This window comes from Engraulis encrasicolus, chromosome 8, assembly GCF_034702125.1.
Source record: "Engraulis encrasicolus isolate BLACKSEA-1 chromosome 8, IST_EnEncr_1.0, whole genome shotgun sequence".
Classification (NCBI taxonomy): domain Eukaryota; kingdom Metazoa; phylum Chordata; class Actinopteri; order Clupeiformes; family Engraulidae; genus Engraulis; species Engraulis encrasicolus.
Window position 1 is genome coordinate 5,823,998 of NC_085864.1, and position 27,298 is coordinate 5,851,295.

General features: G+C 43.7%; 1 protein-coding gene across 1 annotated transcript; it reads right to left on the bottom strand.

Moving 5' to 3' along the window:
* Positions 1–27,274, bottom strand: LOC134454767 (uncharacterized). Its single transcript, XM_063205927.1, has 5 exons — positions 26,732–27,274; positions 25,379–26,329; positions 21,033–21,051; positions 1,484–2,019; positions 1–1,092 (listed from the first exon to the last, which is right to left on the bottom strand). Exons 1-5 carry the CDS (start codon positions 27,200–27,202, stop codon positions 127–129), a joined length of 2,943 nt encoding a protein of 980 aa, XP_063061997.1. The 5' UTR covers positions 27,203–27,274; the 3' UTR covers positions 1–126.
* Between the last annotated feature and the right edge of the window lie 24 nt (positions 27,275–27,298).

Here is a 27,298-nt window from a genome sequence, read left to right on the forward strand (position 1 = left end):
TAGAGTTGCCAATCATTTTTATTTCATTATAAACTTAATGTAATTTAGTCAATTTAGTAAAATAAAGCCAATGTGAATATAGTTCAAAATAAGGTAAGCAAGTTGGAGAATTCCCGGTCCTTGTCTTTAGGCCCCCCGCACAGGTGTGCTGGCGGCACCATCCTGGTCTGCCTCTTTAGCCTGGTGGAGCTGCAGAACACCCACGGCCTCGTCCACCTTGGAGCGCAGCAACTCTGCTGACTCGAGCATCTGCAGCAGCTCTGAGTTGTCGATCTCGAGCAGCATGCCGGTGACTTTATCAGGCAACCTGGGGTGGATGGTTTGAACCTTCGGCACCATGTTCTCGATCAGGGGGTGCAGCTGCATTCCCAGCTTGTATTTTTGCACCTCCAGGGGTAGGGCAGCCAGCACGGAGGCGGTCAGGACCTCCTGGCCCTGCACATGGGCCGAGGCGGAGGCGCTGGCAAGATGGGCGTCCACAGCCTGAGAGATCACGTACTGAGAGGCCACCATGCTTGGCACCTGAGCACCAGCAGGTATCACATAGTAGATGGGGGTCTCCAGATTATACCCAGATGGGCTCATGGCACCTGGCATGCCCTGAAAGAGCAGGGGGTGCACATCCTGAATGGCCAAGTGAGCGCCGGGGTGCAGCTGAACCTGCTGGCTCGGCTGATAGTAGGCAGCATGGTTCTGGGCCTGAGGGCTGGCGACCGCAGAGTATTGAGAGGGTGCGGATGGCTGCTGGTGGTGCTTGATGACCGGGTTGGGCACAGCACGCAGGCCAAATATCTCACGTAGCTTTTCAGCATCCAGGTTGACGCCAACATTCTTGACGTCATTGGTCAGTGGCTTTGCACGGCCACCAAACTCTGCACCAAGGTCCACAGGGCTGGGCGCAGCACGCTTGCTCTCCACCCACTGCTTCCTCAGGTAAGCCTGGCGCTGCTCTTTGTGCTGGGCCGGGGCCACGTACAGCGGCTTGGTGCCCAAGATGCGGCCGTTCATGTCAGCCATGGCCTTGGTGGCCTCCTCCGGGGAAGAGAAGCACACGAAGCCAAAACCTTTGCTGCGACCGCCCTCCATTATCACCTGTGGAGAGGAGATGGTGGCAGAGAGAAGGGGGAGAAGGCATAATTTAATTATAACTGTGTGGTGGGATAATACATAATAGATATTTCTATTTATGCACAACAACCAATAAACTGTGTCAGTTATCAGATAGCCTATATTAGGGTCTATGGAAATAAACAGGAGTTAAACTGACTGGCATGGGTGATGCGAGGGGGGGAAAGGTGTTACATCTTCTAAGGGCCTGAGAGCACTGACAGGGCCCCTGGAAGGATTCTGATGACATTATTTGTCATTTTGGGGGCCCAACATTTGAAACTTTCATGGGGCCCAACTTTCTAGCAGCGCCCCTGCTGACTGGCAGAGAGGAGGGGAGGGGAGAGGTGGACTGAAGTGGGTTCAAGTCATGTACCTTAGCACGGGTGATGGTTCCATAGGGAGCGAACTCCTTACGCAGGTGCTCTTCTCCCATTGTCTTCGGTATATTTTTGACGAAGAGATTAAAGCCCTGATGACGAGGCGTGTTCTGCTGCATCCTCTGCAACATGCGCTGTAGCTCCGTCTGGCGCTCCGTCTGGGGCTGAAGGTCCAACTCATTCTGGACGTGGCTCACATTAACGAGCTTGCTCTCCACCCTCTGCTTGCTCGGGTAGGCATGCTGGCGCTGCTCCGTGTGCTGGGCCGGGCCCACGTACAACGGCTTGGTGCCCAAGATGCGGCCATTCAGATTTCCTACTAGGTTTACCTCCTCGTAGCGGGGACGGGGGGTGTAGTTTGACGGGGTTCGGGGCTCCTTGCGGGGCTTGAACAAGTGGCCCCGCTCCGCAAACACTCTCTTCTCAATCACCATGTCTTGAAACGGATCGCCCGTTCTGGCCCTGTAGTGGGCCATTACAGGGTTCGCTGCGCTAAAAATGTACTTGACAAATTCAGAAAATAGTGCTCTATCTAGCCAGTATCAAGAATCAAGTGATACGTTTTTCGATCTTGGCGAACATTCTGGTTTGAACATTCTAGTTGGAACGTTCTATAATATGTGTCTATGACATCAACGTTCTTTTCCATTACATTGGGGACATAGGCCTAGGATAGCCGCCTAGGCCTATACACAATTTCAAGCGTACAATCTGATTCATCAGTCTGCTAAACTATTTGGCCAAAAACACAAAAAAGCACCACCAACAATAAAACAATAATCCAGCCACTCTCAACATGTACTAACAGACATGCCAAAATTCAAAGAACTTTTAAGACATCTCCCACTTTAAAAGGTGCATGAAGATTGTGTAGATATGCCTTTTGCACATTAAGCAAAGATACTCTATTCTAATGAATTTTAATGATCTGCTTCAATGTGCAGCTAAGCCTTGTTGTAATCAAATAGTTGTTTAAATTATGGCTTGTACATGATTTTCATTATAGTAGGCCCCAATGATTTGCATAATGTTTTTCATTTGATTCCCTTAAAATCAGATATTTTGTGACACCTTTTTTTATTTATTTTTTCATTTTTTTAATGTTATCTATTTTAAACTTGAAATACATCAGATCTGTTATCAAGACCTGGATTAACTGCTTGACTTTCTCAAACTCTGACTGCTTTTCTTTCGTGCCAACAATTGTGTAGTCAGCAAGCTGGGTCATCTCCCAATCCTTACCCACCCCCAAATGAATGAATGAACTTAAATCAGAGACGATCTAAAATTAATTTAATAGTGAAACATTTTGCACCTGTGGAGAGGAGATGGTGGCAGAGAGAAGGGGGGAGAAGAAGGCATAGGCCTAATATAATTATAACGGTGTGATTGTGTGTTCGGACAGGAGGGGTGGGGAGGGGAAGGGAGCATTGTGGATAATTTCAGGTACCTTAGCACTGGTGATGTTCCAGAATGCAGAGAACTCTTCGTGCAGGCGCTCACCATCCATGCTATGAGGAAGATTCAAATCTAAGTCCTTTCATTCATTTGGGGGTGGGGAAGGATTGGGAGATGACCCAGGTCGGACATGAACCTGCATCCCCATGGGATTCTTTAGGTCTATTATTCTGCTGTTTACTGAGTTCAATTACATTTGTTTTGTTTGTTTGGTCACTCAACCTGTTTTAAGGAAGCATGGCTTGTGGTTTGGAGTTTACATTTTGCTGCATTGTGTCTCGCCCCTCATCTCTCTCTCTCTCTCGCACGCACACACACACACACACACACACACACACACACACACACACACACACACACACACACACACACACACACACACACACACACACACACATTTACATGGACTGGCATTTACACACACACACACACACACACACACACACACACACACACACACACACACACACACACACACACACACACACACACACACACACACACACGTTTACATGGACTGGCATTTGATTCCTGACAGACATGCTGTGTAGTGCATTCTCAGTTTGGTGCATCATAACCTGCAAAAATGCATAAAGGTTAGAAAAAAGAGGGGTGAAGATGCCAAACAATGTTCAAACTATTCACATAACTTCTCTTTTCATTTGTGAAGCGTCAGCTTACATTAGGCTATAGTAAGAACAAAAATAGGGCCACTAAGCCAACTACATTCTTGAAAGTAATTTTTATTGTTACAGTACACGTTGTGTTTCTGATTTCTGTGCCCTATATTTCCACGTTGAGTGGTCCTGAGCTCTTATCTGCTTCTGCTGCTGGTATAATTGTGCATATGACCTGTCAGGCCTACATTTGCTGTGTGGTGTGGTTAGCTTTGTGCTTGTTCCTTTGGTTTGTTCTGCAGACTCAGATCTCTGTGGCTGATTCTGGTGGTGTATGTGAGTTGCTTCTAGGTAAAAAAAAAAAAAAAAGGTCACATAATGACGTACAGTGCCCTCCATAATTATTGGCACCCCTGGTTGAGATGTGTTAAAAGCCTTAAAATAAATTCAGTGTTTATTGCAGAAGAATACTGTCACACTGAAAATTGTAGGAAAATGTAGGCTTCAACTCAAATGAATTGTAAGAAAATAAAAAAATCCCTGACTAAAAAATAATTATTTGTCATTAAATCACCTGTTCCACAATTATTGGCACCCTTAACAATTCTCAGGAAATAAATATAATTGAAGCATTTCTGTCATTTCTACAGTAGTTTACAAAGTTTACCAGAGTATGTAGGAACATTTAATTAGTAATTCATCACTTCCTTTTTCCCTGGGGTATAAATATGACGTGACACCGAGGCCATTTCTCTTATCCACTCTTAAACATGGGAAAGACAAAGGAACACAGGATACAAGTGAGGCAGATGTGCGTCGACCTTCACAGGTCAGGCAGAGGCTACAAGAAGATTGCCACTCAACTGCAGCTGCCCATATCCACTGTGAGAGGAATAATTAAGAAGTTCAAAACAACTGGAACAGTGGTAAACAAGCCTGGACGAGGACCCAAGTTTATTTTGCCACCACGCACAGTGAGGAGGATGGTAAGAGAAATCAAAAGATCTCCAAAGCTCACTGTTACAGAATTACACCAAATGGTAGCATCCTGGGGTCACAAAGTCTCCAAATCAACCATCAGGCGCTGTCTACACGCCAACAAGCTGTTTGGGAGGCATGCACGGAGAAAACCTTTCCTCACTCACAATCATAAACGCAAGCGTATGGAGTTCGCCAAGCGGTATTGGGGCTTCAACTGGGACCGTGTGCTTTGGTCAGATGAGACCAAGATTGAGCTTTTTGGCAACAAACACTCTAAGTGGGTCTGGCGTACCACGAAAGATGCGCATGCTGAAAAGCACCTCATACCCACTGTGAGGTATGGGGGTGGGTCAGTGATGCTGTGGGGCTGTTTCGCTTCCAAAGGCCCTGGGAACCTTGTTAGGGTGCATGGCATCATGAATGCTTTGAAATACCAGGACATTTTAAATCAAAATCTGTTGCCCTCTGCCCAAAAGCTGAAGCTGGGTCGTCACTGGGTCTTTCAGCAAGACAATGATCCTAAATATATGGCCAAATCTACACAGAAATGGTTCACCAGACACAAAATCAAGCTCCTCCCATGGCCATCTCAGTCCCCTGACCTCAACCCCATTGAGAACCTGTGGGGTGAGCTGAAGAGGAGAGTACAGAGGAGAGGACCCAGGTCTCTGGATGATTTAGAGAGATTCTGCAAAGAGGAATGGCTGAAGATCCCTCTTTCTGTCTTTTCCCATCTTGTGAAACATTATAGGAGAAGATTAGGTGCTGTTTTGTTGGCAAAAGGGGGTTGTACAAAATATTAACACCAGGGGTGCTAATAATTGTGACACACATTATTTGATGTCAAATAATTATTTCTTTATGTGGGATTTTTTCCCCACTGAATAAATGCACTTGTATTGAAGGTTGGATTTTTCTCTTTTTTTCCATTAAGGTCCCATATTATTTAGAAAAAAATATATATATTTGGAAGCTAAAAAACCCATCTCAACCAGGGGTGCCAATAATTATGGAGGGCACTGTACATGATGAGTAGTCTGCATTGGTTGTGCACACTGGCAGCAGGTGCACACTAGGCTACCTGATGCACACAGACTGGGAGAACACTGTTACGGTGAGTGTTGTCCTTGTTTTTGTTGTTGTTGTGTTTGGATTTTATTTTGAAAACAAATATTGATGTATTTTGTAGGAGTTCTTGATGCTGTTCACTTCACTGCACAACTTTACATGAAACCACTAGCCTGGTGAACCAGCGCCACCCGCTGGACGGCAAAATGTTTTGTCTACGGGTGGGTCTGGCCTCGCATAATGATTCAATGAAGCCAGAATGCCATGAATCTGGCAAACCAATTACAACGCAAAGATGTGTTTTGAATCAAAGTGGGCAGGGTTTTGAGAGAAGGTTGTTCTCATCAACAATCTTCGGATGTATTATGCATCGAGGCCAGACTTTAGTCTGGTTTATCAGGCTATGAAACCACAACAATATGTTGAAATGTGTCAGTTTTGTTGTGTCACACATTCAGTCAGACATTCTGTTTTGAAGTGTGGACTGAGATGCTCATGTGCTCTTCTGATGTTTATTTGTTGTTTGTTTGTGGTTGGCTGGTTGGATTGTTGGATGGATGGTTTTTAGAGAACTCTTACTTACAAAGCTTGAATTTCATTTCATTTCATTCCATGTATTTCTTCAGGACATTGCACATTAATGAACATATACATACATGTGCATATATGTAAATGTGCCAGATTGTAGCCCAACAGCTAATTTCCATCTGGTGTCCAAAATAGGCAGGCTGTTTACAAGCAATATAATTTAAAATCCCAAACATACAACTAAAACCAAAACAGACTGTTAGTGGCAAAATAAATGAAACACAATACAGACGCAAAAAGCATGTAAATAAGAAGAAAAATGAATAGTGTTTGCCATTTATTTCCAGCAAATATGGGTAGTAGTATCACTTATAGATGTCTGGTGCCAGGTTGGTTTCATCATGGCCATTTCAAGGATAGAAGAACAAAGTTGTTTTGTAAACCTTAGAAAAAAATGTCTTCAACATTGTTTCAGTGGATCATCATTCAACAAGGCCTAATCAGATTTGCCATCCTCATGACCAACTGTCATTCAAACAAGATTTTACTGAATCATACTGTGGCCAGAGTGCTGCTCATTGTGCTACTTAATCCTAATCTTTTCATAAATATGTATTGAGTAATAAACTAATATTCACTACCAGTAGCCTTTTTATGTAGCCCATGAAAAGTGTCATTTGTCCAGTCCTAATGAATACTTAGTTTTTGATGGTGGTGGTAAGCACTCGGTATTCATGAAAAAGGTAACATTTGTGAATGAGCAGCATGGAAATAAATGAAGAATATGACACAGTGCACCTTTAATAACTCATCACATGGCAGATGCTCATCTCACCTCTCCTCACATCTGAGTTTGACATTGCCTTAGAGTGCCATCTGCAGACTTACAAATTCAGACATGCTACAGGAGGAGCCATTTACTGTACCATGCCATTTGCAATGGCGTGTGGTCGAAATGTACAGTATATGGTCACTTCCACATTTGGTCAACTTTGCAGAGAATTTAGGGCTTTAGTCCCTACAAGTGTGTGTGTGTGTGTGTGTGTGGGGGGGGGGGGGTGCTTTTGTTTTTTTACTTAGGTGCATGTCATCTTGACTATGAATGTTTCCTTGTTCCTCATTGTTGATGAATGCAAAGAAAATGGAATCTTGTACAAGAACCACAACTAGCTGGTGTGGCCAGGAGTGGCACTGCAGCTATGTTATCACAGCCAAGTAAATAATGAATGGGTGCCAATGGGGCTGTAAGAATTTGGGCACCTTCAATTAACATGTTGGACGGCGGTGGGGGGTTTTGAGTAGGGTGGCCATCGGTCCGTTTTTACGACCTGTTCACGACGTTCGTGTGTCCCTCTCTTTGTCTTTCCTTTCCTCCTAGCCTTTTGCTTATGGCCTCGAGATGCGAGGCAACGTCATTGACGCAAACTAGACCTTGACAGTCGGTCGCATTTCCGATATCTGCGGCCGCCATGTTACTCCAGATATAACCCCAGACCTAAATGCCTTTACAACGATACGAGGGTTCTCACAACTTTACAAACAGGGCAAAGAAACGTCTTTCTGCACGGGCGCTGTCTGTATTTTGAGCTCGTGTTGTTGGTTATCCAGCGTCTGCATGAAAAAAAAAGGTTGACAGAAGCAGTTTGCCTCCCTTAAAACACCGCTGATAAACAGACTTCTGACCAATTTTGAGTGAAGTAAATCAAATTAATTCTTGGCTATTAGGCCTACGAATGCATGACTACCCAAAATACATTAAAAAAAATATATACAAAAAATATGAAACAGCCTACACAGACAACAACGGAAGGATTTGTCTATCGTAACCTGCCGTCTCTGATACAATATTAAGATAGTGATACTGACTCCTTTATCGGAGTGAGGTAACGAAATGCGAAAATCCTTCCCCCAAAAAAGATTGCTTTACAAGTAAAACTGTTGTTGGCAGCTGAGTTATCTGAGGTAAGATGGCAGCACTGTTCCCTGATTTCTGCCTACAGTTTAGAACGCCAACCTCACTGTTTTCTCCACGGAGGCGGAGATTCGGCAAGTCGAAGCAATGGGTGCGCGCGAGGACGCTAGGTTAGAAAGTTAAGGGGCGGGGTCGTCCGGCCGAAGTCCGGACAGCTGGTCACCCTAGTTNTGAGGTGTGTGACCGTAGATGTCTCTGCTAGGATCAGTCAGAGTACGTCTCTCGTCAGCTCTGGTCGTGAATAGTCGCAAAGATTCCTCAGCCAGCAGCTATTAGCCGAATGCTAGCGTGTTGCAGGACAAAACTAACACGTCTTTGGGAGAACAAAGCCATGTCAGGAACCTTTAACTTCACTTCTAATACAACGTTCATGATAAGGTACAGAATGTGCACACATCTTTACAAACCAGAGAACAGAACCGTCACAAATCCCTGCTGAGCCATTTAGCCCAATAGGCTCCCATTCATCTTTTACTTGGCTGCGTTCGCCAACGGGGCTATAATGGGAGCCAATCTCATAGCTTAGACAATTTCTGATGAATGGAATGCAGTCGCACTACAGCCCTATAACCAGCAGGTAGCACTGTTTCGCAGAAAATAGCAGATGACCTGCATGAGAAAATTACACTTTATTAGCCATCTTGATATGGAAGTATTGCTGCTCATTTCAACACTCTTGTCTGGGCAGAATGTCTGGATTTTGTGTTTAGTTTTTATTGAAGTTTGTCACCCAAGGCACACAAAATACTGAGCTATAAATAATCCCCTATGAACCTCCTCTTTGATACAGACTGGCGATATTACCTTGGGATGTAGGCACACTAATTGCCTGAACACACAGTACACTCCATTATAATACATTTAGTAGGCTATATGATATGTAGGTGGTGCAGCCCTCACTTCCACGCACACAATTGGTTCTTTCCAATATGAGTATATATCACTGATTCTTGAAAGTTTGGCAAAAACATGTCCCAGCAGTAAAATGCTAATTCTGTTGAAAATCAACTACATTTTCACGAACAAAATGAATCCAGGTAATGGCCAAGGGGTCTGTTACACAAATACACAGTTGTTTGAAATATTTAAGTGTAATTTTATTACTTTTCATGGCTATAAACCTGTCCACACCCTGTAAAAACGCCTGTCCCAAGGACATCATTCATCATTTCAATTGACTTAAAACGCAAAAATCACTAACAGAATTGAACAATATCACCATGATGTGGAAGACCATATTAAAGTGGTTCTACAGATGTGCACATAGTGCATGTAAAACAATATTTACTATTATTTTCTGATTGCTCAAAATGTGTCCAGCATATTGGTCACCACCGTCAGATTTTTTCTAAAAGACAATAAAATCAGGTATGCACAAGGTCATTTTAATTACTGAGGACCCCTCAAACCTTTAGGTCTACTGCATACTTCACCATCACTGAAGCTCCTGTAAGTTTACTATTTTGTCCTCAATTTGTTAATTTGTTTGGACACTGTACTGTCCCAACCATAAACTGTCAACACCGTCGGATGTTTTAATAGTATTATATTACATTAATGTTAATTAATATATACTTTCTTGGAAAAGGTATGAAGCACCCAAGAAACAGAGCGAAAATTAAATGGCTAATGTGAACAAATAATGCATAATATGTAAAAGAGTGTTTTTTTTGTCTCACACCGTCAGATGTCACCACCGTCAGATTTTGTTCCGCTCATCATCTTGTTCCATATTTTACTAAATTGTGCTGGTTGATGAAACATTACTAGGCATGTTAGTAATAATTGTGATCCAAAATGATACTCTAGCCACCACTGAGGTGCATTTGGAGGGTTTTTTTGTCAGAAAACCTGACGGTGGTGACATCTGATGGAGTTCACAAAAAAACACATGTTTTAGTTTTTGACATGTTTTAGGAATATGCATAAGTATGTTGAATGTAAGTTGTGTTGAATTGTTAAAGTAATTCACTTTAATACAGTAAAGTTATGTTTTTACTTCTAATTCTGTCTGCCACTGTTGACAAAACAAGAAAGAGCCCATTTTATGGAAAATGTTAAACATGGGGAGCTTGAGCAATACATTCACTGCACAGCCAAGACCTACATCTATGATAATACATCTCTATAGGCCCTATTTTGTGTTAGAGCCATGATAGTATTTTGCATATTTGGGAATGTTATTTAGAATATTAGAATTCATATATTTGGATTTTTGCTATTTATTTTGTATTTATTTAATGAAAGGAATGTTTATTATAAGTTTGGAATAATTTAACCGTCATTTAGATTTGGGACTTTTAATTTGATTTCCTGCGTAATAGAAGACGCATCCTCAGAACTGAAGGAACGCTGGAAGGAGCCAGACGAACTTGTGGAGCACGGATGTACATAGTTTTTCGACCGTGCTTGCTGCGTAATTAGGAAACAAGGACATTGTAGCCTAGTTGAGAACCATTTTTTGTTAAACCCTTTTTAATAGATAAAGATTTTTTGTTTATGAGTTACCCAGCTTGCTCGCGTCATTCTTTTCAAAAGTGCTTCTTGAGTTCGGAATGACACAGATATTGGATCTGCTGCCATAACATTAGTCGAAAAACTTCACCAAGAGGAAAGAAGCGGACAGTCAGCTGACGAAAAGGAGAGGAAAAGGACGAAGCTGATTGATGGTGAAAGTAAGGAGACATTCTCAAGATTGCTGGCACTTTGTAAGTACAGTTTTCCTGTCGAAATTGCTGATAGAAACTAGCCATGCAAACGGAACTGGAAAGGAGAAGCATTGCAAACGTAATTCATTTCTAAGATGCCTAAATGGTTCGTTTTTGAAGCTCAAGTTTGGTTTAAGTGTGAAGACATAGAAGAAGACCACAGAAGTTCGTTTTTGAATGTATTGAATCACTGAAGATTTTTATGAGTGTTTAAAAGATCGTTGGGAATTATTGCTGATTCATTACTGAACACGTTTCCAAGATGGCGGATGGAAATTTGTTAAATGCAGCAGGAGGTGCAATACCCGCTACCCGCCAGAAGAGGGAGCCAAAGTACACTGAAAAGGCTTTGGAAGAAAGGCTCCATAGGCTGATAAGTCACAGAAAAGCGAAATTGGCCCAGATTACAGCCAAAATGAAAGAAATAGAAAACATGAAAAGTCATGAAGAGTATATTACCACAATTGAATCAGAAATGCAGCCACACTTTCTAACTCTGTATGAAGACTTTATCATGCTCAATGACAGTGTTATGCAAATGTTACCTAGTGATGAAGCAACTTCAAATCAGGTATCATGGTATGAGCCAAGGGCAACTGCCATAAGGGGATTCATCATAGACACAGAAAGATGGCTCAAGGAACAACGGATACAAGAAATGGATGATGGTGTTGCACCAGAAGACAGTGTCTCAAATGCATCACAGCGCAGCAAAAGCAATAGGAGCAGAACATCAGTTGCATCTGGTACTAGCTCAGCTGTGCGCATGAAAGAGGAGGCCAAAAGAGCAGGGCTTTTAGCTCAAGCAGAGGCACTGAAAAAGAAGAAAGCCATACAGTTACAAATGGAGCAGTTAAAAGTAGAGATGGAGCAGTTAGAGTTGGAAACTGCAATAGCAGCCTCTACGGCTAAGTTGAAAGTGTATCATGAAAGCCCTCGTGACGCCATGAATGACTATGTAACAGCCATGTTGCCAAGTGCGGATGCAGGCAGCCATGCACAAGGGTCTAATGTTTCTGTGACAAGATCTGATGCACCTGTCCTTAGAGGATCACCTGTCCTTAGAAGTCCACCTGCGTCTGAAGCTCATGTTGTGCCAACAGCTGATGAAGGTGATGAAGAGGAGGAAGATAATATTCCTTACACTGCAAGAGATGTGGAACATGCACCTCCTTCACGTGACCGTCACCAAGTGGCTACACGTCACCAAGTGCCAACAGCTAGAGCCTCAGCTAGCCAGCCTCACCAAGTGCCTACACGTCACCAAGTGCCTACGGCTAGAGCCTCTAGCCAGCCTCAGCAGCCCGTGACTTCAAGTGACAGTATCTATGAAGTGATGCAGCGTCAAAACATAATTACAGAGCTATTGGTGAAGCAGCAAGATTTGTCTCTGCTACCCAAAAGGGACATTCCTGTCTTCTCTGGTGATCCGCTCACATACAGATCTTTTCTCAGAGCGTTTGATAATGCTATTGACAGCAAGACTCAGAATGCTAGAGATAAACTCTTCTTTTTGGAACAATATACAAGTGGAGAGCCACAAGATCTAGTGAGAAGCTGTGAACATATGACCCCAGCGGAAGGCTACGAAGAAGCCAGGCTATTACTTGATCAGCAATATGGAAATGAGCTGAAGATAGCAATGGCTTACATTGAGAAAGCCTTATCGTGGCCACAGCTTAAAACGGATGATGCAAAGGGCTTGAATGAATACGCTCTCTTTTTGATTGGCTGCAAAAACACTATGAAGGACGTTGATTACATGGAAGAAATGGATAACCCGACGAACATGAGAGCCATACTGTCAAAACTGCCTTACAAACTGAGGGAGAAGTGGAGACAAATGGCCTATGACATGCTGGAAACCAAAGGGAAAAGACCAAGGTTTGGAGACCTAGTGAGTTTCATAGACAAACAAGCCAAAATAGTGACACATCTTCTATTTGGAGATCTTCAAGGAACCAGTGCTGCAGCTTCACTGAAGGAAAAAGGCACACCTGTCAAGAAAACAAAAGGAAACACCACAAAGAGTAGCAGTTTTGTTACAAGCATTGACACATAGAAACAGAAACCAGTACAGACAAACCAGAGTGCAAACCCAGACCAGGCCAAACTGAAAACGGAGACATGTGTAGTCTGTGAAAAGAGCCACACATTGGAAAACTGCGAGAAGTTCAAGAAACAACCTCACACCGATAAGATTGAGTTCTTGAAGTCCAAAGGTCTCTGTTTTGGATGCCTTGTGCCAGGTCACTTGAGCAAAGATTGCACCAGGAAGTTGTCTTGCCAGATATGTTCCAAGAAACATCCAAGCGTTCTACATGTGGTGCACAAGGATGAAACGGCAACCACTAGGAGCAGCAAGAACATAATGTCGGAGTCACAGGCCACAAAGCCTGAGATATGTGCGTACACTGGGGCCGGAAGCAGTCAGGGCGTTTTGGCCATAGTTCCGGTACGACTCAAGTCCAAGAAAGGTACGAAGACGATGGTGACTTATGCCTTCATTGACCCAGGCAGTTCGGCGACGTTTTGTGCAGAGGCATTAATGTCAGCGCTGAACCTTACAGGCAGGAAGACAGAGATTTTACTCCGAACTATGGGGCAAGAGAAGCTTGTTCCTAGCCATATCCTGCCAGACCTGGAAATTTGTGGACCTGAGGCGAACCAGTACATTGACTTACCTTTAGTGTTCACGCAACCGGACATTCCTGTGAAAAAATAAGATATACCTTGTCAGAAGGACATCCAGGCGTGGTCGTACTTAGAGGAAGTACGCCTCCCCAGTGTTGAAGCTGAGATCGGTCTATTGATTGGCGCCAATGCCTACAAGGCCATAGAGCCATGGCAAGTCATTCATAGTCAAGATGGCGGTCCATATGCTGTAAAATTGGCGATTGGGTGGACTGTCAACGGGCCCATCACCCAAGATCAACTTCAAGACACTGATGAGGAATGGCAGAGAGTTGCTGCTAACAGGATTTCTGTGGAAAACATCGAAGAACTGTTAATTCAGCAATTCAACTCTGACTTCTCAGAACGCAGCTGTGAAGACAAAACTGAAATGTCGCAGGAGGATCGAAGGTTCATGAAGGAAGTCGAACAATCTTGTCAGCTCATTGAGGGACATTACTGCATCAGTCTTCCCTTCAAGGACAAGTCTGTGAAGATGCCTAGTAATCGCAGTCAAGCAGAGCAAAGAGCCATCAGCCTCAAGAGGAAGCTCAACAGGAACCCAGAGTTCTGCACAGATTACAAGCGCTTCATGGATGATATCATAGCTAAGGGCTATGCGGAAAAGGTGCCTGAGGAAGGTCAAGTGGTCAAGGAAGGAGAGGTTTGGTACATCCCACACCATGGGGTGTACCATCCCAAAAAGAAGAAGATTAGAGTCGTCTTCGACTGCACAGCTACATGTCAAGGCGTCTCTTTGAACAACCAACTACTCCAAGGGCCTGACCTCACGAGTACCTTGATTGGAGTGTTAACAAGGTTCCGAGAGGAGTCCTTTGCAATGATGGCCGATATAGAGGCAATGTTTTACCAGGTCAGGGTTCCTCCCAAGGACTCTGACTTCCTGCGTTTCTTCTGGTGGCCGGATGGAAACTTGAATGGACCTCTGGAGGAGTACAGAATGACTGTACACATTTTTGGGGCTACTTCTTCCCCAAGCTGCGCCTGTTTTGCGTTGAGAAAGACAGCCGAAGATGGAAGAGACAAGGCCTCAGTGGAAGTTGTGAAAACAGTTGAGAGGAATTTTTACATGGACGACTGTTTAGCCTCAGTGCCCTCTGAAGAAAAGGCCATAGCACTTGCACAGTCTCTGAAGGCTTTATGCCAAAGTGGTGGATTTAACCTGACGAAATGGGTTAGCAACAGCAGACGTGTTCTGTCATGCATCCCAGCCAATGAGAGAGCCGCAGAGGTGAAAGACCTTGATCTAACCAAAGACACCCTGCCAACAGAACGAGCCTTAGGGGTTCATTGGTGTACAGACACAGACACCTTCAGGTTCAGAGTGAACGTGCCAGAGAGACCAACCACTAGAAGAGGGATACTCTCAATAGTCAGTTCAGTCTATGACCCTCTTGGTCTAGTTGCTCCATGCATCCTCCCAGCTAAGCTGATTTTGAGAGAGCTATGCCAACAGAAGTTGAGCTGGGACGAGGAGATTGATGAGAAGCAATTACGAAGGTGGCACCAGTGGCTTGCCGAGCTGCAGGAGCTATCTAACTTCACTGTGGACAGATGTATCAAGCCCTCTGATTTCGGACCCACTCTCAAGGCCCAGATACACAATTTCTCAGATGCAAGTGAGAGCGGTTACGGTACAGCTTCATACATTCTGCTGACCAGTGAGGATGGACAGAAGGTCTGCTCATTGCTTATGGCAAAGTCAAGGGTGGCACCTCTGAAAAAAGTAACAGTCCCTAGAATGGAACTGACTGCCGCAGTCATAGCAGTGAAGGTGGACAAGCTGTTAAGACAGGAAATGGAGACCAAGCTTGAAGAGTCTGTTTTTTGGACAGACAGCGTCACTGTACTCAAGTACATAGAGAACGATGCGTCGCGCTACAAGACATTCGTGGCCAATCGAGTTTCATACATTCGAGAAGCTACTTCCCCATCACAGTGGAGATATGTGAACAGTTCACTCAATCCCGCAGACGTAGCTTCAAGAGGAATGAGGTTCACCTCACTCATTGACAATGACCTTTGGATACATGGACCACAATTCCTTTGCCAAAGTGAAAGTGAGTGGCCTACAAGACCTGACATTCGCAGCACCATGGAAGATGATGGCGAGCTCAAGTCTACCCTGGTCAGTCTCATCAGTGCAACCAAAGGTGCAAGCCTAACAACATTGGTCGAATACTACTCAGACTGGCACAGACTTAAGAAGGCTGTTGCATGGATGCTACGCTTGAAAGACCTGCTTCACTTCTTGGCAAGAAAGAGAAAGGAATATGTGGCTGATGTTTCATTGAAGGAGATGGATAAAAGAAAGCAAGACCTAAAGGTGGAAGAGGAAATGAGAAAAGTGAGACAGTCAGTGGACAAGACAGCATTGTCAGTACAGGATTTGGAAGATGCAGAAACTGTGCTGATACGCTATGGTCAAAGGGAGATGTTTCCCGAAGAGCTGGTCTCGCTCCAACAAAGAGATTCTCAAGTTAGGAAGTCGAGTGCACTCTACAGCCTAGATCCTGTTCTGCTAGATGGTGTCATCAGAGTGGGTGGCCGGTTGAACAACTCCGCCATGCCAGAGGAATCCAGGAACCCGGCTGTGTTACACAAGGATCACCACATTGCAAAGCTGATTCTACGGCACATACACCTACAGAATGGTTGCTGTGGAAGAAATCAACTAATTGCAAAGGTCAGGCAGCGTTACTGGATTCCAGGACTGAACAGAGCGACCCGCACAGTGAGGTCCCAATGCATCGCATGCAGGAAACGGCACGCAAGGCCAGCAGAACAGAAGATGGCAGATTTACTTGAGGAACGTGTACTGCCAGACCAGCCTCCCTTTACGCATGTAGGCGTAGACTATTTTGGACCGTTTGAGGTCAGAAGAGCGCGCAGCACAGTGAAGCGCTATGGCGTCCTGTTCACATGCCTCGCTCTAAGAGCAGTCCACATAGAGGTGGCTCATTCTTTAGATACCTCATCATGTATCAACGCCATCAGACGATTTGTCAGTCGAAGGGGTCAAGTGACTACGATGCGCTCTGACAATGGCACAAATTTTATAGGTGCCGAGTGAGAACTCAGAGAGGCTCTAGCAGAGCTTGATCACTCTCAGATCAAAGATGACCTGATGCAGAAAGATATCACCTGGATTTTTAGATGCGTCCCACGCATCTCTATAAGAGGCTTTGGTGTCCGTCCGTCCGTCCGTCCGCCCTCCCGTGATGGGTTTCTGAATTGTGATTCCCTCTTGTGATTCCCTCTTGTGTCCACAAGGTGGCAGTCGCTCAGTTTTGGCCTGGAGCTCATGCGTGCAAACCAAAAGCTCTTTGCCAGTGAGAAAAACATGGCGGCACTTCCTGTTGATTTTCACATGAAAGTTTTGCTTAATTTAAAGTCCCTAAGCGACTATAAATGTTGTGGCTTCCATATATTGATGTAAAAGTGCCCCACAAAGTAATGAAGCACAACAAAGTTACTCCACATTACCATTTGACCACTCGTTTTTCTATGCTAACAGGGTAGCCAATGTAGCATTGTAAACGATCCAGGGAGAAAGGGGGAAATGTTGTGATTTCAGTCCGCCTGAGGCAACGATTTTCATGGGGAAGATGACCTGCATCTCGGTGGCATTGAACCACGCCCCCGTGCCTTATTTGGCTCGCTCAGCACGTGCGTCCTCAGTCCAATCGCAATGCTTTATTTTCCCCAGACGTTTAATCGCATTTAAAGTGTATATCGCAGGTTAACCACTACTTTGGATCAATGTGTACACACTGTATTCAATAAATGATCCACATATATAAGTCCCTCCAAAAACGATGTTAAACAACGATTTTTGTTGTTTGTTGTGGCAAATGTGGGTTTAACCGTAACCTGGCGACTACGTCAGGCGAGGCCATGGGTGAACGTTCTAATTTTATTTGCCTGGAATTTTACAGGCGAGGTGACGATCACTAATGATATAACGGCCGTGGCCTGCAGGCCTATAATAGAAATCGCAACTACCGGTAATCGTGCGGCTTTTCTCATGCAGGGCACTGTAACAACTTCCAAATGATTTAGTAACTTTTGGCCAACTAGTTTTAGTAGAAATGCTATTCATGCAGGGTTGCAAATTCTGCTTGGGCCTATAGGATAGACTATGCGACATGGGCTTCTTTTTTTGACTAGTCCCTTCATATTTTTGGGCTTGCTTTTAATCATGTTTAATTAACTGCCAATATCGTGTCAGCTAAATGCAATAGGCTACCTAAATTACAAACAGCACAAACGGGTCTCTTGAAATGATCTGCGTAGCCTAAAATGTGGTGCTATTCGCCCGACTGGGTAGTGACTGTCCATGGTGCTGAAATCGCGTCAAACTTTTCCTAGGTGCAAAACAGTAGGCTAAAGTATACCACCCGAGTCATGTCTGTTCTAGGCCTATAGAATTACATGCAACTTCAATAAAGGTCACCCACATGCGTGTCACAAATCAATAGCATAGGTAACCCACGCGGCGGCGGGACTATTTCGGTTAACCTATATTCCTTGAAAAAAAAAAGTCCGAATGTCACAAAGAAACTGCACTGTCCGTAATTATAGGCCTACCAAACGAAAGTATCCATATAGGAGAAATCAAGTTTTCAGTTTCAATAATCCACGTTGTGTGGAGCAAATGTAGCGCCTTCCAAGTCTCTCGCGGCCAAAAGTGACTAAGCTCACCTCTGATGATATAGCCTACTTATGTTCCAGGTTACTCACGGCACTGAGACGATGCAGGATACTCCATGGAAAGTCTTCAAGTAATCCAAACAGAGCGGCTCAAGCAAGACAGTAAAACAACAATAGTCGCCAGATCAACATAAATACCAAAACTAGCCTATAGGCCTATATATTTGGTATGACGTTTGATAAAAGCATCTCATTCAGATGGCCAGGGAGAGAGGCAAACAATCTTTCAACAGCGTTGGCTGGAGCCGTCGAGTAGAGCCTTTTGGTTGTATCTTTTCAGTCTCTGTTTTCCTACTACGCGCGTTGGATCCACGTTTTTAGATGCGTCCCAGCATCTCTATAAGAGGGTAGGCTAGGCTATGTCTGTCCGTCCGTCTGAAACGCGTTCTTCAAATTGTTCCCTTCTGTGTCCACAAGGTGGGAGAGTTGACTATTTGGCCCGGAGCACGCAGCTGATTGCATTGTGAGACAAGTGCAGCTCGAGTAATGCAAGTGTTGGTACATTGAATAAGAAGCAGTGATAACGCGCCAGTTGCTCTAGCCAGGACAACTGAGGGGGCATTCAATTTTCGGCATTATTTTGCGTTTGGGCCGTGGGAGGCAACTTCGTTTCGTTTTCACCAACACCACTGTGAAGTGTGTGTCACTATGTTCACGGTCTTTACCCCCTTATGAGACTTCGGCCCGAGGATGTCAAACGTGAGCGGGGGCTTCATCATGTTGTGTATGATGTCACGTTGTGTAGCTCAACTATGAGAAACTCGCGGCAATGACAATGAAACGTGGTGCTCGAAACAAGTAGACAAATGCGCCATTTGACATAGGCCTACGGTGTACTGATGTTCTCGGACGTAGGCCTATTGCAAGGGAGGTTCATTCGTTTTCTGCTGACGGCCGTGTGGACCGCACAGGTGCTTTCCGCTGTGCCCAGACAGATTGCTTTGCAGTCGTTTGAATTTGGTAATCTCTGGCACTCTTACAATGCAGCCGACCGACTGCTTTACACCTTCCCGTTAAAAAGCCAAAACCCAAACGGTTTTATTTATTTATTATTTGTCGCTGTTTACATTCTTTCCCACTTGGACATGATGCTGAAATGGCGTGATAAACCTACTAAAGGTTGATACTAACAATGTCTGGTAATTTGTAGTGTAGGCCTACTTGAAATTTGAAATCACATGGTAGACATACTTTGAGGCAAGCGCAATCGTTTTTCTTTTTTTTTTTTGCATAGTTCGAACACTGGTAGGCTATTTTACTGCCTCACGGTCACATGGCACCCTGTAGCGGTCATGATATAATATTGCCAATGATATTTATTTCATACCCGTACGGCATAATTCAATCACACACCGTACAGAATACAGGGCTACCGCTACTGCGGGCTACTGAATGGCCTCGCCTGACGTCACACAATAGATTAGAATTCTTTGAACATGTTACTGAAAATACACACTTTTCCTCATTATATTTCATTTTCTGATGCCCTGTTGCATGAAAAAAAATGATGGATAATTGTTCAAGTGGTAGAACTATCAAAGGAAGTCCATTATTTTGAATAAAAATTAACCTGAGATATACACTTTAAGTGAAAGTGCCATGTATACACATCGCAAAATAACTCTTAATCCGATCTATTTAAATCGCATTTATTAAATCGGACTTAAAAACATCATGTACACGTAGCCAATGTCTCATTGATTAGTTTATGGAACTTACGGTTTGTCTGTTACGGTCCACGAAGACAATATCCACGTGAAAACGCAAACGCCTGCAAACCACTGTTTTGACAGAAATACAGTTCACCTGTCGCCTACTCTGTTTTCTTCCCAAAGCGGCATTTAAAAGTATTCCATGAAATCCAACATCAACGTCACTTCAAATAGGTGACAGCATCATGCACATACATGAAATAACACTTCAGTGAGGGGGGGACATCACTGCTCTCATATTAAAGTGAAAAGAGAATTTCACATTTTAGTTTATTTAATGTAGGCCTATGCAAAATTGCAAATAGCCTATTCATTGAAATGTTTCATTGTAATTCATTGTAATGTTTGCCTGTTTTTTATGTTTGTAATTATTTATTTTTTTAAATAAAAAATCGTGATTAAAAAAAAAATAGCCTAACAAAAATAGAGATTTTATGTTAAAAAAAAAATGTGATATGGGATGGACCGATGGCCCCCCTAAGCTAAATTCGCCTTAGGTCCCCACATTGCTAAATGTAGTGTAAGGGATTATTTTGAAAAGACAGTAACATGTAATCAGCAATGCATTACAGTTTTTCAGTAAATTGCCCAACACTGTTGAAATCCTATGGTACTTTTTCAAATCCAGGCTTATACAGTACATGGTAGGCTTATTGATAAATTGCCTTGACAGGTTATGAGGAGGCCAAGGGGGCGTTTGGGCAAAAAAGGTTCAGAACGGGCATAGACGGACGCATCTGTTGTCCGCCTGTCGGACTTGTTAATACACCAACTGCCTCTCACCAAGGTGGAATATGGGAGCGACAGATTCGCACTGTCAGAAAGGTGTTGAATTCTGTGCTGAGACAGAAGGTGCTAGACGATGATGGCCTTCACCCTCTGCTATGCGAAGTTGAAGCAATTATCAATGACCGTCCCTTGACCGCTGCCTCCGATGTTCCAGGTGACGTAGAGGTTTTGACACCAAATCATCTTCTACTATTGAAGAAGCAACCAGCCCTTCCGCCAGGTGTCTTCGATAGGGATGATGTCTACTCCCGTAGAAGATGGCGTCAAGTACAATACATGGCCAACCTCTTCTGGTCAAGGTGGACCCAGGAATACCTCCCGTTGCTACAAGAGCGACACAAGTGGCACAACAGGAAGAGGAACTTCACTCCAGGAGACATTGTGCTCATCGTGGACAGTTCCGCCCCCAGAAATACCTGGCTGACTGGAAGAATCCGGCAGACTTACCCAGACGCAAGAGGCGTCGTCCGAAGGGTTCAAGTCCAAACCAAGTCCAGCTTATTAGATAGGCCTACTAACAAGCTTTGTCTTTTGCAGGAAGCTGAATGAGTCCAGGAAGACCGGTGGCTGATGGACGTTATACTCTTAAGTTTGATTGATAGAGTAATTTACATTTACAGTACAGTAAATGTTGTGAATTGTTACTGTATTTATGGCTCTATTTTGTAGTTTGTAATTCTTATGCATCCTGCCTATAGAATTTGGGGCCGGAATGTTAGAGCCATGATAGTATTTTGCATATTTGGGAATGTTATTTAGAATATTAGAATTCATATATTTGGATTTTTGCTATTTATATTGTATTTATTTAATGAAAGGAATGTTTATTGTAAGTTTGGAATAATTTAACCGTCATTTAGATTTGGGACTTTTAATTTGATTGCCTGCGTAATAGAAGACGCATCCTCAGAACTGAAGGAACGCTGGAAGGAGCCAGACGAACTTTTGGAGCACGGATGTACATAGTTTTTCGACCGTGCTTGCTGCGTAATTAGGAAACAAGGACATTGTATTTGAGAACCTTTTTTTGTTAAACCCTTTTTAATAGATAAAGATTTTTTTGTGTATCAAGAACCCAGCTTGCTCGCGTCATTCTTTTCAAAAGTGCTTCTTGAGTTCGGAATGACACAGATATTGGATCTGCTGCCATAACATTTTGGATTTGAACAACTTAAAACCTGTTTATGCCACATTTTCAATAATCTAGGCCTACTTCCTAGAGTATCTAACAAATGAAGAAAAAACACATGCACAAACATACTGTGCACACACAAAAACAAAGTGTTTATGCTAGATGTCATTGACTTGAGAGGGCTATTTATTTTGCTAAATGTAATAATTAGGTCACTTTCACCACCTTCAGATTACTGTCACCGCCGTCAGTTCTTAAGTCACCACCGTAAGAAGGAGTTTTGGACATTTTAAATGAATGTCCTTACAAAATTTTCCTTTGGAGTTGTTGAATTATCAAAGTAATAGCCAATTTAAGCCTACACGAATATTTGTGAAATTACAAAAAAATGTTTGCTCTATTTAGGTGTTAAGTAAGCATCGTATGACGGTACATATTTTAAAATTAGAACACATGAAACAGTATTAAAATAGAACAAAAGTGAATTTTCAACATTTAAAGGCGTATGTGTGAACCAAAAAATACACATAATCACTTAAAAACGCCAGATACATATGCAACCAAATCAATACAGTTTTAATTACTTTTAATTGTGTCTGACGGTGTTGACAAAAAACAAGGTGTGATCAGAGAAAAGCCTGATTTCTGAAAAAAAGACAAAATGGGGAGATTGGCCTTGTGCATTTCTGAAAAGCCAAGACCTTAGTCAACAAGGATATACCATATAATTTTGTAATTCACTTTGTTTTTTTCTGTCAACATTACAACCTGTTTTAGCCACTTTCTCAAGAATCAGTGATATTACAATATGTCCAAATGCTTGTTAAGCCAATTTATGAAGAGAAGAACATATTCAGTGGACACCCAGCAGCGGACCTCCTAGCAGTGCGTTTTCAAACTGGTGGCCACAAGGGGCTGCTAGAGGGGCTGTGGCAGGCTGACAGCAAAAGTATAGCAAAACAAAATTAAAAACTTGAATAAACTGAACTATTGTGCACCAAAATAAATAATATAATAAAAAATAAAAGCCTTAACAACATTCAGTCAGTCACAACATTATAGTAATCTATTGCATCAACATTACTACCATTATCTTCATGCAGAGCAAGGCCCGATTCTAGTAATCTCAAAGTAGGCTACGTTTATTATTAAGCGGGCTTGCAGAGCAAGGCCTGATTCTTGTAATCTTTAAGTACAGTTTATTATGATTATGCTTACTTGATTCTCTTGTGCAGGGCAGTAAAAATAGAAAATGGATCTCCTCCTAGGCCTTTCGAGATAGAGACATCGTTCAAACACTAAAACGACCGGCTCGGCTTGGAGATCATTTGTTCTGATATAGCTATAGCGTGTCCGTGTCTCTTGTCGTTTTTCCGTTTTTGGCGATTTTGTGCAACTTTGGGTCTGTTAGAAAGATCACATCTATGACTCCAATCTGTGAGCAGGACACGTGCCAATTCTTTTTAGTTTTTTAACAACAGCAAGCTTAAAGGGACACTGTGCAGGAAATGGTCAAAAAGGTACTGCAACTATGCTGCTCATTGAAACTGGGTTGGCTACTGCCAAATTTGATATTTACATGAAAGTTTACAAAGTAATACACAAATATTTTCTAGTATGGTCCAAGTAGAGTCATGTTTGCAGCTAAAAACTGCTTTTTTTTTAAATTCAAAGTGGCGGACCATGGAGAAGATCCCCCTTTTCATGTACGAAAAATGTAATTTTTCCAGTCATAATGAATACTTAGAATTTGATGGTGGTGGTATGTACTCATGAAAAAGTAACATTAATGAATGGGCAGCATGAATTCTGGAAATAAACAACTAAAAATCTCACACAGTGTCCCTTTAAGACCTAGAAACTGTTTTGGATTCTGCCCCCTGCCTTAGAGCACCATACTAACTTTGTTTTTAATTTAGGGATAGAGATATCAAAAATAAAACTGCTCATCTCTGCCCCAAAAGGCAAGCCCGCTTCCAGCATTTTCTGTGAGAATGCGATCTAGTTATTTTATATATCCCAATGAGGCACTGCCACAGATAGACTATTGGTGTGTTCCATTACTCGCACTGTGTACTGTGTACCTTGTTTAAGTGCAGTAAAGTGCCCTTTCCCCCCTCCGCGATTCACGAGGTGAGTTCATTCCGATTCCCGTTCTGTCTGATACACGTAACGGAAATGACGGTTGGTCCCGTGTTGTTTACCAACCGCCAATATACAATTCATCACGGAAGGCACTGTTCGTTATGCTGACACTTTTTTAAGTTACCCCTGCCTCTAATACACATGGTGATTGTCTTTGGAATCAAAACTAAGCTGTTATCACGGATATTACAGCCGTTTGACAGATCTGACACTCAACTACGTAACAAACATGGCGGCCATTGTGTGCAAAAAGTGTACAGCAGCGCCACACTTCAAAAAATGGCCGTTTTGAGGGCGTTATCCGGGTAATTTACAGTACACTTTTCCCTCGCGATTAGAAATGGAACACCCTGCGTACCAAAACACAGTGCGGAAAGGGCGGACAGTGCGAGTATTGGAACACACCATATGTTTGTGAAGGGGGGGGGGGCATATAGAAAAAAATGTGTAGCACAGCACAGCCCATGTCAGAGGGTCCACCACTAGCCTGCCTGGTTCACACTGATTGTGTAAAGCAGCATGGGATTTAAACAGCAGCAGCCCCACCACAGGTATTTGTCTGTACATTAAACAAGGCTGAACAGAATAGTATATAACATAACATTGTGTCTGTAAAAGATTGCACTATTTCATACATGTTTAAATATAAGAAGACCAAGGGGCAGAAGTTCGGTCCATAAGCCTCACTCACTGCTTAACTCTATGCTCATCATGATTGGTCGCACATGCACATGGAAAAGATTCCAATGTGAGTCTTGGTAGACAGATACAGTGTATGTCAGCATGTGAAGCAGAGGAGCAGCAGCCAAGTTTGGGCAACAAAGGTCATGTGTGCTCCACAAGAAATCAGGTGTCAATTTTCAATTGAATAAAAAAAAAATATGAGATGTTTAATTATTATGACTGAAGAGAGAAATAGATACACCATAGTATGATAATTGCATAAATAATCCTTAAATGTCTAGAAAAATATATAATCCATGTATTAACTTACATAAAATCAGCGTCATTCTTCAGTAGAGTTGCTAATAATTTTATTTAATTGTAAATTGTAGGCCTATGTCATTTATTTGATTTCAATAGTAAAATAAAATAGAATGGAAGCTCTGATTTGCATATTTATACAAAATGTATAATTACTGTGACAAAAAGTACGTCTGAGTGCCTAGACATGTAAAACCTTCTGCATTAGTAACTATAAAGATAATAAAGCACCAGATGATCAGATTTCAGTAGAGTTGCCAATCATTTTTATTTCATTATAAATTTAATGTAATTTAGTCAACTTAGTAAAATAAAGCCAATTTGAATTTAGTTCAAAATAAGGTAAGGAAGTTGGAGAATTCCCGGTCCTTGTCTTTAAGCCCCGCGCACAGGTGTGCTGGTGGCACCATCCTGGTCTGCCTCTTTAGCCTGGTGGAGCTGCAGAACACCCACGGCCTCGTCCACCTTGGAGCGCAGCAACTCTGCTGACTCGAGCATCTGCAGCAGCTCTGAGTTGTCGATCTCGAGCAGCATGCCGGTGACTTTATCAGGCAACCTGGGGTGGATGGTTTGAACCTTCGGCACCATATTCTCAATCAGGGGGTGCAGCTGCATTCCCAGCTTGTATTTTTGCATCTCCAGGGGTAGGGCAGCCAGCACGGAGGCGGTCAGGACCTCCTGGCCCTGCACATGGGCCGAGGCGGAGGCGCTGGCAAGATGGGCGTCCACAGCCTGAGAGATCACGTACTGAGAGGCCACCATGCTTGGCACCTGAGCACCAGCAGGTATCACATAGTAGATGGGGGTCTCCATATTATACCCAGATGGGCTCATGGCACCTGGCATGCCCTGAAAGAGCAGGGGGTGCACATCCTGAATGGCCAAGTGAGCGCCAGGGTGCAGCTGAACCTGCTGGCTCGGCTGATAGTAGGCAGCATGGTTCTGGGCCTGAGGGCTGGCGACCACAGAGTATTGAGAGGGTGGGGATGGCTGCTGGTGGTGCTTGATGACCGGGTTGGGCACAGCACGCAGGCCAAAGATCTCACGTAGCTTTTCAGCATCCAGGTTGACGCCAACATTCTTGACGTCATTGGTCAGTGGCTTTGCACGGCCACCAAACTCTGCACCAAGGTCCACAGGGCTGGGCGCAGCACGCTTGCTCTCCACCCACTGCTTCCTAAGGTAAGCCTGGCGCTGCTCTTTGTGCTGGGCCGGGGCCACGTACAGCGGCTTGGTGCCCAAGATGCGGCCGTTCATGTCAGCCATGGCCTTGGTGGCCTCCTCCGGAGACGAAAAACACACGAAGCCAAAACCTTTGCTGCGACCGCCCTCCATTATCACCTGTGGAGAGGATATGGTGGCAGAGAGAAGGGGGAGAAGGCATAATTTAATTATAACTGTGTGATGGGTTATAATATATATATATATATATTATATTATATATATTTATGCACAATAACCTATAAACTGTATCAGTTATCAGATAGCCTATATTAGGGACTATGGAAATAAACAGGTGTTAAACTGACTGGCATGGGTGATGCGAGGGGGGCAATGTGTTACATATTCTAAGGGCCTGAGAGCACTGACAGTGCCCCTGGAAGGATCCTGATGACATTATTTTTCATTTTGGGGGCCCAAAATTTGAAACTTTCATGGGGCCCAACTTTATTAGCAGCGGCTGCTGACTGGCAGAGAAGAGGGGAGGGGAGAGCTGAACTGAAATGGGTTCAAGTCATGTACCTTAGCACGGGTGATGGTTCCATAGGGAGCGAACTCCTTACGCAGGTGCTCTTCTCCCATTGTCTTCGGAATATTTTTAACGAATAGGTTGAAGCCCTGCTGACGAGGCATGTTCAGCTGCATCCTCTGCAACATGCGCTGTAGCTCCGTCTGGCGCTCCGTCTGGGGCTGAAGGTCCAACTCATTCTGGACGTGGCTCACGTTAACGAGCTTGCTCTCCGCCCTCTGCTTGCTCATGTAGGCCTGCTGGCGCTGCTGGGCCGGGGCCACGTACAGCGGCTTGGTGCCCAAGATGCGGCCATTCAGATTTCCTACTAGGTTTACCTCCTCGTAGCGGGGACGGGGGGTGTAGTTTGACGGCGTTCGGGGCTCCTTGCGGGGCTTGAACAAGTGGCCCCGCTCCGCAAACACCCTCTTCTCTATCACCATATCTTGCAACGGGTCGCCCGTTCGCGCCCTGTAGTGGGTCATTATAGTGTTCGCTGAGCTAAAAATGTACCTGCCAAATCCAGAAAACAGTGCTCTATCGAGCCAGTATCAAGAATCAAGTGATACGTTTTTCGATCT